The 14,349-nt window shown below is 42.2% G+C and overlaps 1 protein-coding gene across 9 annotated transcripts in view; it reads right to left on the minus strand.

The window, feature by feature from the left end:
• The window catches only part of LOC140201644 (uncharacterized), a 53,247-nt gene that overhangs the window by 17,656 nt on the left and 21,242 nt on the right, over positions 1-14,349 (minus strand). For 8 of the 9 annotated variants that reach the window (XM_072266084.1, XM_072266088.1, XM_072266086.1 and 5 more), the window contains 4 exons: positions 12,246-12,488; positions 11,849-11,995; positions 6,154-6,306; positions 1,481-1,609 (listed from right to left, as the gene is read on the minus strand). In XM_072266084.1, coding sequence (XP_072122185.1) covers positions 1,481-1,609; positions 6,154-6,306; positions 11,849-11,995; positions 12,246-12,488 — 672 coding nt within the window. The remainder of the gene's footprint in view (positions 1-1,480; positions 1,610-6,153; positions 6,307-11,848; positions 11,996-12,245; positions 12,489-14,349) is intronic. The other variant, XM_072266083.1, reaches the window with a different exon arrangement.

Genomic DNA, 14,349 nt, shown 5'->3' on the forward strand with positions numbered 1-14,349 from the left:
CGTTATTTCTCCATAAGAGAAAAGTGGGATCGGTTATTGATGGTTTAACCAGAAAATTTCGATACAAAGAGCTAGACAAATTAAATTGTTTAAAATTAAAAGAGTTGTGAAACTGAAACTAAATCCGTAAGGACTGTTTAATAACAGGGTAGAGATTTAAATCTGGAATTTTAGCAAGTTTGTAAAGGTAATGGAGCTCCTAATAATGAGGTTAAATGAAATTGTTTGATAGCTTCTAATTCCAAATCAATCCAAGCTGGTTTCTGGCTCTTATCAAGCAAATATAGCCAAAACCATAATTGTCAAATATTAACAGCCCAGTAATACAATCTTAAATTAGGTAGTGAAAGTCCACCATCTTCTTAAGATTTTTGTAAATGATTATTAATTCTTGTTTTTTTATCATTCCAAATAAAGGATGAAATAATAGAATTTGATCAAAATTTTTTTTAGTTAAAAAGATAGGTATATTTTGAAAAATATATAAAAATCTAGGTAAAATCATCATTTTCACGGCATGAATATGACCTATTGAAGAAAGTGTAAGTGGGATCCATCTACAAAATAATTGTTTCATAGAGTCCATTAAAGGAACTACATTAGCTTTATAAAGATCTTTATATATTTTAGTAATGATAATACCTAAATATTTAAAAGAATTCACAACTCTGAATGGAATATTGTTATATATAAAAACAGGAGCATTAAAAGGGAAAAATTCACTTTTATTTAAGTTTATATCCTGAAAATTTTCCAAAACCACTTAATATTTCCAAAAGATTATGAATAGATTCTTCAGGGTTCGAAATATAAACCAAAAGATCATCTGCGTAAAGAAAACTCTTATGTGTGGTCCCATTTATAGAGATACCATGAATATTTTTAGCTTCACGGAGTATTATAGCCAAAGGCTCCAGTATAAGATTAAATAATAAAGGACTTAATGGACATCCCTGTCTCTTACCTCGTGAGAGTGAAAAAAAGGAGACCTGAAATTATTAGTAATAACAGTACCAATAGGATTATCAAAGTTATTACCAAAGCCAAATTTTTCTAATACATTAAACAGATATGTCCATTCAACTCCATAAAATGCCTTTTCTGCGTCAAGAGAAGTAACATATAGTGATGAGTATATAATGTTCATCATTCTACAAACATTGGAGAAAGAGTAACGGCCTTTAATAAGGCCTGTTTGATCCATAGAGATGATTTTAGTTAAAATATTTCCCAAACGGTTAACCATTATCTGAAAAAGAATTTATGCATCCACATTTAATAGCGAAATAGGTCTATATGATGAACATTCAGCTCGGATCTTTATCTTTCTTAAGGATTAAGGAAACAGAAGCTTCATAAAAAGGAGGTAAATTACCCTTCTCAAAAGATTCATGAAATATTTCCAAAAGATATGATGAAAGTAATTTTTCAAATATTTTGTAAAATCCTACTGAATAACCATCAAGTCCTGGTGCTTTACCTGATTGCATTGACAACACAGCTTTCTGAATTTCATGTTCAGTAACTGGAGCATCAAGGATCTGTTGATCTTCAACAGTAATTTGAGGAAATTTAATCTTATTTAAAAAAGCCTTCATTTTGGAGGAATCTGCAGGAAAGTGAGATTTATAAGGATCAGAATAAAAATCTTGAAAAATGCTACTAATCTCATGTCTTCATGATTACTTACTATTTCTCCATTATCTTTACGAATCTTTAAAATTTGTCTTTTAGCTCTAGCTGCCCTTAATTGGGAAGCTAAGAGCCTATTATTTTTATCCCCAAAAAATACAAAACTGACTTTTCAATTTTAGCAAATATCCTTCAATAGAATAAGTTAATAATAAATTATATTGTCATTGTAATTCCACTCTTCTTTTAAACAAATCAACATTTGGAGAGGTTCCATTGATGTTACCTAAATCTTTAATTTGTTCAGAAATTTTATCTAATTCCATTCTTGTCTGTTTCTTCAGTTTAGCTAAATACAAAATAATCTGACCACGTAAATAAGCTTTTAATGTATCCCAAATTACTAACTTTGAGACATTTCCTGTATTATTAAAGAGAAAAAAACTCTTTTATCTGAGCTTCAATAAACTCAATAAATTCTGAGCTTTGTAACATATGTTCTGGAAAACGCCAAGGTAGTCTTGTAGAAGCAACATCTTTCAAATCAAATATTAGGTTTAAGGGAGCGTGATCAGAAATAACAATTGCATCATATTCACATTTCTGAATATTAAATAGAAGTCAATTCTCGAATATTTATTATGAACGTGTGAGAAAAAGGAATATGCTCTATCACTAGGATGCATATGTCTCCAAATTTCAATTAAGTCATAATCAATTAACAAGGAATTAATAAGTGATGTAGAGCGATTAGGAAGTTGATGTTTGGATGATGACTTATCTATTGAAGGATTTAAACAAATACTAAAATCACCACCCATTAATAACATATATTCATTTAGATCAGGTAATAGAGCAAAAACATCTTTAAAGAATGAGGGGTCATCAGCATTTGGTCCATATATATTAACCAAAACTACTTTCCTGTTGTAAATTGTTCCCTTAACAATCACAAATCTACCATTGATATCAGATATAATATCCCCCTGATTAAAAGGAATATTGGAATCAATAAAAATGGGAACAAATCTAATTTTACTTTGAGAATTTGCATGAAACTGAGGACCCTTCCAAAATTTAAAAAAGCGATTTTTTATCACATAACCTGATTTGCGTCTCTTGTGCAAAAATTATATCAAGTTGGAATCGATTAATAGTTTTAAATGGTTTCTTACGCTTAATAGAATGATTCCAACCACGGACATTCCAACTTAAAACATTTAACTGTTTAAATATCATCATGAGACTTTATATCTAAAGAAAGTAGTTTGACGCATGTCAGGATAAGGTAGTCGAGAATGGTGGAGATAAACAATATTAATAATTTGCATACGTTCCGGAATTCCATAATGGGGATAAAAAATAAGAAAAGAAAAAAGAAAAAAGACACTCAACCTACAAAGCCCGGAAGTAAGTCGATATCAATCGATGCAAGCCCCAAAGAACGCATAAGAAGCAATTATAAACTCCACCTGCCTAAATAAAAGGTAAAAATGGAAAGAGTGATCTCTGTCTCCCTCTTCCGGATACACAACTCATTACAGTCGACATACAGCTCATTACAATTGCGTTGAAAAGAACAATTATTAGAAACGACCTACAGTTTTGAAGATAGCCATCATAATATTAGGTAAGGAAAGAAAACAACATGTCCAAAAAAAATTCTTGAAATATTTGCTCAGGATAAAAATAATCACCATCTTTCAATTATTACATCTATCTTTAAAACATAAAGAAACCCGAATAATTACTTACAAGTTCTTAGCAAAAGCATACAAAGCAAAAAAGCAATTAGTTCATTTAAATGCTGCAAATAGAAAGAAATTCTAGATGGTTCAAAGTTATCTAGTCTTTCGACAGTTCCTGCGTTATGTCTTCTGAAGTTAAAACCATCCAAACCAGTCTATTTCAGAGACAAAAGTAAATTTTAAGGCAAAGACTTTCTATACCCATCAAATCTTCTGACCTCATCACTCCTTACATCGCGAGACAATCATACAATTGTAAATCATCTAAACTTCAGACTCGACAGGGAGAGAATTAATAAAACACAATGTTTCAGCTGATCCTCAAAAATACAAACCCCAGAATCTTTGACGAAAAGCCTTAATTTAGCTGAGTATTGAAGAGATGGATGCAACTGTCTTTGATAAGCTGTATGCATTACAGCAACGAATCCAAAACTTTTCTGAACAATTTCACGTGGAAAATCTTGGATGAAATGAATCTCAGAGCTTTGAAATTTGAACAACCTTTGTTTTCTTGCAAGCTTAATAATACGGTCTTTGTCTCTAAAACGAAGAAAGCGCACAACGACATGCCTACTTGTACTTTGATCCGGGGATTTTAAAGCACCAACTCTATGTGCCATTTTGTTCCAACGAGAGCGAGCCTCCAAATCCACGATCCATTGTTGAGCCTTTTCCAGACAAGAAAAAGTATCAGCCGCATTTCGACTCACCTCTTTAAAATCAATTTTTTTCCTCCAAAGGGAGAAATCTTTTAGTTAATTCAGCAACGATATAGCTGATTTGAGACTCTAATCTATTTACCCAGGGTGGCTCCTCTGAAGTCTCGACAGCTTTTTTAGACTTATCAATGCCTGCTTCAGGATTTCTTTTGGTGCTTCTTAAGTTAGACAGCATTTTAACTGTCACTCTACAAAATCCAACTGAATAAAGTTAAAATTTCAAACTTTGAATTGGGAAAGGGAGAAATTAAAGTCAGACAGAAAGAAACTGTGTCTTTCATGTCCACAGGCGGAAGGCAGAGTCCTGAGACTCCGTCTGATGGCCCAAATCGTATTTGGATACTGACAGTCAGATTTCCACCTTTTAAGAATTTTACTGGTTTCTCTCCAAAGTACTCGATGAACTGCTGTTCCTTCATGGAATAACCCTGGACAGGTCCTTATCTTCCCCTCTCCCACATCCAGGGATTTCTGCAACAGAATCATGGCACAAATGTCTTCCTTTCACGCTCTTCCGCCTCCTGCAACACAGAGTAACGGGGTGTCTGGGTGCTGCTGTGGGATGCGTCGTGTCCCACCCACTGGGCACATCAGTTTTGAGCTTAACACCTTCCACCTGGGGCTGTGCACACCTTCCTGCCCTGTGTGTGTCCAGTTGATGCTGTGACGAGAATACACATAGATGTTAGCTGTCCTGTGAGATCAGCAGTTGGTCTGCCACCTGTCCTCAGGGGAAGGAGAGATAAGGAACAATGAAGCAGCATCTGGAGATGTGTAATGAAGGGATGGGAGAGAGAGCTGTCTGGAGCGGCTCCCCCTTTGAACCCTGAACTGTTTGAAGTGAAGGACAGGCGATACCCCAGCAGGGGGATAAAAAGGGACAGGTTCGCTAAGGCAGCACACACACACACTACACCCGAGGTAACAAGACCCTGGAAGCGGTGCGCCTCTCACGAGTCGGTGGGAAGCTCTTGGAAGGCTGATCGGGGGATCAGCCTTAAACGCACAGGGTGGAAAGGTATGATCAGCGGAAACCCGGTGTGTGTCCACCCTCGCTTGGGTGCCGGGTTCACTGCAGAGGATCGACCGCATCTGGAGGAGGGGTCACAGTCGGTGACCTCAGGTGACATCACAAAGGACCCGCCCGAAAACTGCTTGTGAGCAATATCACTGGTCTGTGAGTGGAAGCCGTTTCTGAATGATCAGTCGCTCTTGTTCTCTCTCTCCTTCCCCCCACATTGTCCATCGCCCTGGCAACGATTACTGCGAACTGAACTATTAAATCGAACTGGACTTTTGTGTCACTTTGAAATTGGTCATTTACCACTAGACAACGATAGAGCTTGATTGATGCTGTTATCTTAATTCTGTGCACATGTGTGTTTATCATTGCTGAACTGTTGCATTTATTATCCTTTCGATTACTGTGTTGCTTGTTTCTTTAATAAAACTTTCTTAGTTCTAGTAATCCAGACTCCAACCGAGTGATCCATTTCTGCTGGTTTGGCAACCCAGTTACGGGGTACGTAACAATGCTGACTATGTACAATTCAGCCCTCCCATCCCAGAACTGGCACTCACCTCCCCAAAGGAGGTACAGCACTGACAGTAGCATCATTTTTCCACTGGGACTTTCATCCCAGGAATGCTCTCCCCAATCGGGCACAGAAGGTTCCAAACACCATTACACGAAGGGGAAGGGAACCGACCCATACCCTGGACAATGTTACATCGGGATCCACAGTCCATTACCTCACAGCTGTTTGTGAGAGCTTGCTGTGCACCATTATACATCCCCATTACAATGATAACTACTGTGAGCTTTGGTGGCAGGGCAGCACAGGACATGACAAGGATAAGGAAAGTGCGACATCAATGCAGTGCCACTCTCCTACTGTGAACCAAATTCCAGGATGACACACAGTCATAATTATTGTACCTCAGAGGAAGGGAAGAGCCAGTAGTCAGCAGAAGTCTCTAAGGGGAACGGGATACAAGGGAAGCGAACTGACTTCATGATATTCACCTGTGGAGAGGACGAGAGTATCTACCTGTGACCCACTGCAAATCAGTTTGAAAATCCTGAATTTCACGAGACACTTTGTAGACAAACAGGACACAGGGAATCCTTGGCCCTTCACACTGATTGATATTCAGCTTCATCACAATCTCCTCATGGACGTCACCTCGACCGTAACATTGCACTGTAAAACACAGAACCTGTGCTCACTCAGTCTGCCTCACATCAGCACATTTCACTCAAGGTGATTCCTAGTAACAAAAGGGAAGGGGGTAGATTTAATGTTCCTCCGAGCTCAGAGACAGGCACCCATCAGCATGGGAATGGGCTCTGTTTCATTGTCAATCTGTCAGCAAATGTGAGTTCTCAAGGGATGTGAAAGCAGCAGGTTAAGTGGGGTAGTTTACAGAGGCAGGGAGGAGTGTTGGAGATAGTGGAGACCGCAGAGATGACAAGGAGTGTAGGTTTCAGAGTGGGTCAGAGAGATGGGGAGGGGTCACAGATACTGGAGTGTTGTAGGCGTTGCTGAGGGTCACAGAGAATGGAAATGGAAGTGCTGTTGGGTCCATTTGGGCTCAGAGAGTGAGATGTGTGTAGGGAACGGAGGGGAAGGGGAAACAGACACACCGACAGGGTGAGGTATTGACCTGGGTGAGACAGTCAGCACTTTGACTCTCACAACATACAGAATACCATCCCTGGAAGCATCGGGTTCACAGATACAGAGCAAAGTCCAACCTACAGCGACCTGTCACCAGGAGACTGCAGGATGTGCCCTGTGGATGCCCTTCAGCCCATCGAGACATTGGACAATACAGCAGCATACAGGCCCTTTGGCCCAACCACTCCTCACTGGCCATGGTGCCCATCCAGATTGTCCACATTGTCTGCATTACAGCTGTATCTCTCCAAGTCCCACTCCCTCCATGTACCTATCCCAGTGCTTCTGAACGGATACTCTTGTACCTGCCTCAACCACTTCCCCTGTGGAAAAGATCAAAGCCCAAAGTACAGTTATTATCAAAGTACATATATATCACCATATACACCCCCGAGATTCATTTCCTTGCTGACATACTCAATAAATCCATATTAGAATAATAACCATAATAGTTTCACATACTCTCCACTGTCCCTTTTAACTCTCTCCCCCTCACCCTGAACCCAGGGACTCTAATTGTGGACTCCTCTGACCTGGAGAAAAGGCCATTACCATGCACCTTATCTTGCCTCGATGATTTTATTTACTTCTTCATTCTGTATTCCACAACACCCTTCTTCACTATAATTAGTACCATTTAATTCTGTGTCAACCACAGATACACTGATCAAGCCTTGTGCACTGGCATTCGAATCATTTCTCAAAATAGTAATGAAAGAAACCCAACACTGATCCCTGCAGAACACAGCTCATCAGCAGCCTCCATTCCGAAACACAACCTTCAACCACCTCCCTCTGCTTTCGTCCTCCAAACCAATTGTGAATCCACCAATCTTGACTGGATTCCTAACCATCCAGATTACCCTACCTTGCAGGACCTGGTTAAGGGCCTTGCTCAACTACAAATAGACAACGTCCACTGCCCTGTCCATATCTGCCACTTTAGTCATCTCTTCAAATAGCTTCAGTACTGTTCAATAAGCAGGGCTTTTCATGCAGAAAGCCGTGCTGACTCTATTTAATCTGACTCCGCCCACTTCCCCTCTTCTGATTTCACACTGACTGGTGTGTCATTCCCTGGCATGAACTTCCTGCTCTTCTCAAACTACCAAACATGAGCTTCTTTTTAGTCTTCTGCAACTTCTCTGGTGGCAAACGATGAGTCAATAATCTCATCAAGAGACTCCACAATTCCTCCTCTCACCACCCACAAATTTCAAGGAAGCACTTGCTCTGTCAGTGGGGATTTATCCACCAATACACCGCAAGGTTGCAAATATCACCCGTTCTGGAAATATGACCAGTCTCCAAAACATCTTTACTTAATTCTCTTAAGTAATCAGGATTATCTCCTCAGTGAAAAAGGGGATATATTCATTAAGAATCTCACCCATGTCGTGCAGGTCAACACATAAGTAACCCTGCTAATGTCTGAAGTGATCTACTCACTTAGTAACCACCCTTTTACTCACGATATGACTGAAAGGGAGATGAGGCTGAGTACAGGGCTACGGTAGGAAACTTTGTCACATGATGTGAGCTGAATAATCTGCAGCTTAATGTGAAAAGGACTAAGGAGCTGGTGGTAGACCTGAGGAGAGCTAAGGCACCGGTGATCCCTGTTTCCATCCAGGGGGTCAGTGTGGACATGGTGGACGATTACAAATACCTGGGGATACGAATTGACAATAAACTGGACTGGTCAAAGAACATTGAGGCTGTCTACAAGAAGGGTCAGAGCCATCTCTATTTCCTGAGGAGACTGAGGTCATTTAACATCTGTCGGACGATGCTGAGGATGTTCTACGAGTCTGTGGTGGCCAGTGCTATCATGTTTGCTGTTTTGTGCTGGGGCAGCAGGCTGAGGGTAGCAGACACCAACAGAATCAACAAACTCATTCGTAAGGCCAGTGATGTTGTGGGGATGAAACTGGACTCTCTGACGGTGGTATCTGAAAAGAGGATGCTGTACAAGTTGCATGCCATCCTGGACAATGTCTCCCATCCACTACATAATGTATTGGTTGGGCACAGGAGTACATTCAGCCAGAGACTCAGTCCACCGAGATGCAACACAGAGCGTCATAGGAAGTCATTCCTGCCTGTGGCCATCAAACTTTACAACTCTTCCCTTGGAGGGTCAGACACCCTGAGCCAATAGGCCGGTCCTGGACTTACTTCCTGGCATAATTTACATATTACTATTTAATTATTTATGGTTTTATATTGCTATATTTATACTCTACTCTTGGTTGGGGCAACTGTAACGAAAATCAATTTCCCTCGGGATCAATATAGTATGACTATGTCTACGACTATGACTAAATTTCTTGGGATTTCCCTTTACCTTTTCTGCCAGATCCATCTCACACCCTCTTCCTTTGCCCTCATGATTTCACTCCCGATTGTTTTCTTAGTCGTTTGGCATTAAAGCATTCACTGGCACATGACCTAATTCAGTGGTCCCCAACCACCGGGTCGTGAACCGGTACCGGGCCGCAAATCGTACACTACCAGGCCGCGAGGAAGCGATATGATTTGGCGATATGAGTCAGCTGCACCTTTCCTCACTCCCTGTCACGGCCACTGTTGAGCCATAATGCATGCGTGGTCATGACCCGCGCGTCATCCATTTCAGCGCAGGAAGGAGATCAACTCCTCGAGCTTGCAAATGACGGCGGGCTGGAAAGTATGTTTGACATAACATCTCTGCCGGCATTCTGGATTAAAGTCAAGGCTGAATATCCTGAGATAGCCACGGAAGCACTGAAAACGTTGCTTCCATTTCCAACATAACTCTGCAATGAATGCAATGAAAACTAAATTGCGGAGTAGAATAGACATAAGGAACCCCGTTCGACTATCACTGTCTCCCATCACTCCTCGATAGGACCGTCAAGGAAAACAAGCCCAGGGCTCCCACTGATTCAGTGATATTGGTGTGTTGCAATGATTTTATATGTTCATATGGGGAAAATATGTACTGCGTGTTTAATATCCAAACGTTCCTTAAAATGTTATGATGCTATTGACTTATATAACCATATAACAATTACAGCATGGAAACAGGCCATCTCTCCCCTTCTAGTCCGTGCCGAAAGCTACTCTCACCTAGTCCCACCGACCTGCACTCAGCCCATAACCCTGTATTTCATTCCTGTCCATATACCTATCCATTTTTTCTTTAAATGATAGTATCGAACCTGCCTCTACCACTTCTATTGGAAGTTCATTCAACACTTACTTCAAGCTTCCCTGTCCTCCCCTGATAATTGACTTATCACTATACTCATGCGAGGAAAATATGCGCTGTGTGTTTAATATTAAATTCGTTAGAAAAACCCTTTTAGAAAGGAAATTGAGTGCATTAGCCACTTATCACCAATATTCCGGTAGTGATTAACACCCCCCCACCACCTCCTCCTCCGAAGAGAATCGCCAAAAACGATTGGGGGGGATGGTGGGAATCGTACACGCATGCGCACTGGTGCCCGCGCACGGCTTCATGGTAATTGTAGTCTTTCTCGGGGTAAACCCAGCATATTTGACTGCACTGCTACTCTTGTCCATTGACAACCCTACCACCACCTCCCCCACCCCCCACCACCGGTCGGCCGGTCCGTAAGAATATTGTCAATATGAAACCGGTCCGCAGTGCGAAAAACGTTGGGGACCCCTGACCTAATTGAACAATGTCCTTCCATATTTTTCTTGACCAAAGCTTGTATATCTCTCATATTTTTGCATCTGCCGAACTGTCTCTCCATGATTTCCTGGAACGTTTCCTACTAAACCATCCTGCCATGCGAGGCCTTCTTGTAGGTTCTGCTAAATGGACAACATTTTCAGCCTGAAACTCATCTACAATTTTGGTCATTCTACAAACAGCTCCAAAGAGGTTCAACTGAACAAATTCCATTAACACCATGCAAACTCCTCCTAATCAGTCCCTGTCTTCCCAAATACTGGAACATCCTATCTCTCCAATTGCCCATCACTAACTTCCCCACAACTGAAGTCAAATTCACTGGTCTGTCATTCCTTGGTTTATCCTTTCCATCATTCTTAAAACTACGGAACAACAGTGACCTAATTCCATTCCTCTGTGGCATCATTTCCCAGTGACAAACGATGAAGCAAGTATCCCCCTAAGGGCCTCCACTGTTTCCTCTCTAGCCTCCCACGGAGTCCCAGGAAGCACTTAGTAAGGCCCTGGGGATTTATCCACTAGAAATCACTGTAAGGCTGCAAATACCTTCTCCCCCCAAACTGTCTTCACCTGTTGCCCTCACCTCTTGAACAATTGTGACTTCCAGTAAATCAGTTCAGCAAACACTGAGGAGAAATATTTGTTATAGTTTCACCCTACTTGCTCCATCTCAAGAGTCCCAGGAAGCACTTAGGATTTATCCACTAGAAATGTACTGTAAAGCTGCAAATACCTTCTCCCTGGGAATATGTATGTCCCCCAATCTGTCTTCCCCTGATTCCCTCATCTCTTGAGCAATTGCGATTTTCAGTAAATCAGTTCAGCAACAATTGAGAAGAAATATTTCTTATAATTTCAACCTATCTGTCCCCTCAAGTTACAGACAGCCTGCTGATCCCCAACAGGAACTCCTCTCTGACTAACCATGCTTTTAATCTTTACTGAGCTTTAGAAACTGAGCTATAGAATTTTTCTTAATCTTGTCTGTCAGATCCATTTCATACCCTCACTTTGCCCTCCAGATTTATCTCAAGTGCATCCTTTATATCTTTGTAATCATCAAGAGATGAACTTGTTCCCAAATTAAACACAATGTATCATATACAAAATGATGGAGGAACTCAGCAGGCCGGGCAGCATCAATGGAAAAGAGTACAGCCGATACTTCAGAATGAGACCCTTCTTCGGGACTCCTGTTTGTGAACACAATGTATGTTTGCCTCTCCTCTTGACTGGAACTTCAATCTCTCTCATCAGCCCGGGTTCCCAAACCATCTAGGCTCTGTACACAAGAGGAACACAATACACCTACACCCTTGATACGCCACGAGCCGTGTCCCAATCCTTGCTTCTCACCGTTACACTGAAGCTTCTCTGAGCTCTTTTCGCTCTTCTCTTGCGTGCAGGTTGAAGACGTCAAAAGATCTGGTTGCTCACTGCACATCAAGGTAGGTGCACTGCACAATGAGAGAGTCTCACTGCCCTGCTGATCCTTGCTCGACCCTAGTGCACAACACACACATCAATCAGAAACCTGTAACCTGGGAGATGGCGTTGAGTTTACCCGAGAACTGATGGGGATTTTCCGTTCTGACACTCCCTCCCTCCCATGCCCCCATCCCAGTGTGTCACTGACTGACTGGGATATAGTTCTGACAGACTCCCGTCACTCCCACCCCAGACACACACATTCCATATGGGAAGTTTACAGTGTAACTTGACATGTGGACGGGGAGAGGCAGGTTTTACCCACCGGGACAGAACACTCCTCTGGATTTTGTCTTGTCGACGAGAGTCTGTCTGACGGTCTGAATCACTGCGTGGCCTTCATCAGCACTTGTCCACGTGACACTCATTTCTGTCCAAAATATCTGAAAAACATTGGTTCCCTCATGGAATAACTCTGGATCAGTCATCATCTTGTTTACTCCAAAATCTCCGGATTTCTGCAACAGAATCACAGAGCAAATGTCTTCCTTCCGCACTGTCTCACCTCCTGAAACACAGAGTAACAGAGTGATTTCGGTACTGCTGTGGGAGGGGTGTGAGTAACAGAGTGATTTAGGTACTGCTGTGGGAGGGGTGTGAGTAACAGAGTGATTTAGGTACTGCTGTGGGAGGGGTGTGAGTAACAGAGTGATTTCGGTACTGCTGTGGGAGGGGTGTGTGTCCCACCCACTGCAGGAACCCACAGGGTGCATCATCCCTGGGCTCAGCACCTTCCATCTGGGTTGTGCCCACTGTGTGTGTGTGAGTGTGAGTGTGTTTTTGTCTGGGTGGTGTAGCGGTGATGCTGTCTGTGTACAAGTCAGTCTTCCCACCCCCACTTCTGTCTCCTCTGGGACTTTCAGCCCAACAATCAGCTCTCCTCAGGGGTACAGAAAGATGAACAAACATCATTTTGGACAGAGACAAGTGAATCCAACCATGACCCACAGAATTTTTTAACAGGATTCCGAGTTCATTGCCTCTCTCCTGTTTGTGGGAGCTTGCTATGCACCAATCTCCCATCACAATGAAAACTCCTGTGTATTACAGAGCAGCGGTCCTCAACCACCGGGCCGCAAAGCATGCGCTACCGGGCCGCGAGGAAACGATATGATTTGGCAATAGGAGTCAGCTGCAACTTTCCTCATTCCTTGTCACGCCCACTGTTGAGCTTGAACACACGCGAGGTCATTACCCGCGCGTCATCCATGTCAGCGCGGGAAGGAGATCAACTCCTCGAGCTTGCAAATGACGGCGGGCTGAAAAGTATGTTTGACATAACATCTCTGCCGGCATTCTGGATCAAGGTCAAGGCTAAATATCCTGAGATAGTCAGGAAAGCACTGAAAACATTGCTTCCATTTCCAACATATCTCTGCAATGAATGCAACGAAAACTAAATTGCGGAATAGACTGGACATAAGGAACTTCCTTCGAGTATCGCTGTCTCCCATCACCCCTCCATAGGACTGTCTTGTTGCAGGGAAACAAGTCCAGGGCTCCCACTGATTCAGCGATATTGGTGCGTTGCAATGATTTTATATGTTCATACGAGGAAAATATGCGCAGTGTGTTTGATATCCAAACATTACTTAAAAATGTTATGATGCTATTATAAGTGACTTATATAACCATGTAACAATTACGGCATGGAAACAGGCGATCTCACTCCTTCTAGTCCGTGCCGAACGCTACTCTCACTTAGTCCCACCGACCTGCACTCAGCCCATAAGCCTCCATTCCTTTCCTGTCCATATACCCATCCAATTTTTCTTTAAATGATAATATCGAACCCGCCTCTACCACTTCTACTGGAAGTTCGTTCAACACTTCAAGCTCCCCTGTCCTCCCCTGATAATTGTCTTATTGCTATATTCATGCCAGGAAAATATGTGCTGTGTTTAATATTAAACCCGTTAGATAAACCCTTTCAGAAACAAAATTGAGTGTATTAGCCACTTATCACCTATATTCCGGTCGTGAATAACACCCCACCCGCCGAACAGAATCGGCAAAAACAATTTTTAAGAAATCGGCACGTAAACGCATGCGTAACGGTGCCCGCGCAAGGTTTCATGGTCACTGTAGTTTTTCTCGGGGTAAACCCAACATATTTGACTGCTACTCTTGTACGTCGGCAACCCTACCGCCGCCGACACCCCCCCCCCCCCCCCGCCTCCACCGGTCAGCCGGTCCGCAAGAATATTGTCAATATGAAACCGGTCCGCAGTACGAAAAAGGTTGGGGACCCCTCTTGTAGAGGTAAGACCTGGTAAGACAATGCATGTGCCTTCCACTACAATGGAAACATGCACAGGGTCACGCACAATAATTATTGTGCCTTAGAGAGGCACAAGAGGCAGCGGTCC

The sequence above is a fragment of the Mobula birostris genome, chromosome 8, assembly GCF_030028105.1.
Source record: "Mobula birostris isolate sMobBir1 chromosome 8, sMobBir1.hap1, whole genome shotgun sequence".
In the NCBI taxonomy this organism is placed as follows: domain Eukaryota; kingdom Metazoa; phylum Chordata; class Chondrichthyes; order Myliobatiformes; family Myliobatidae; genus Mobula; species Mobula birostris.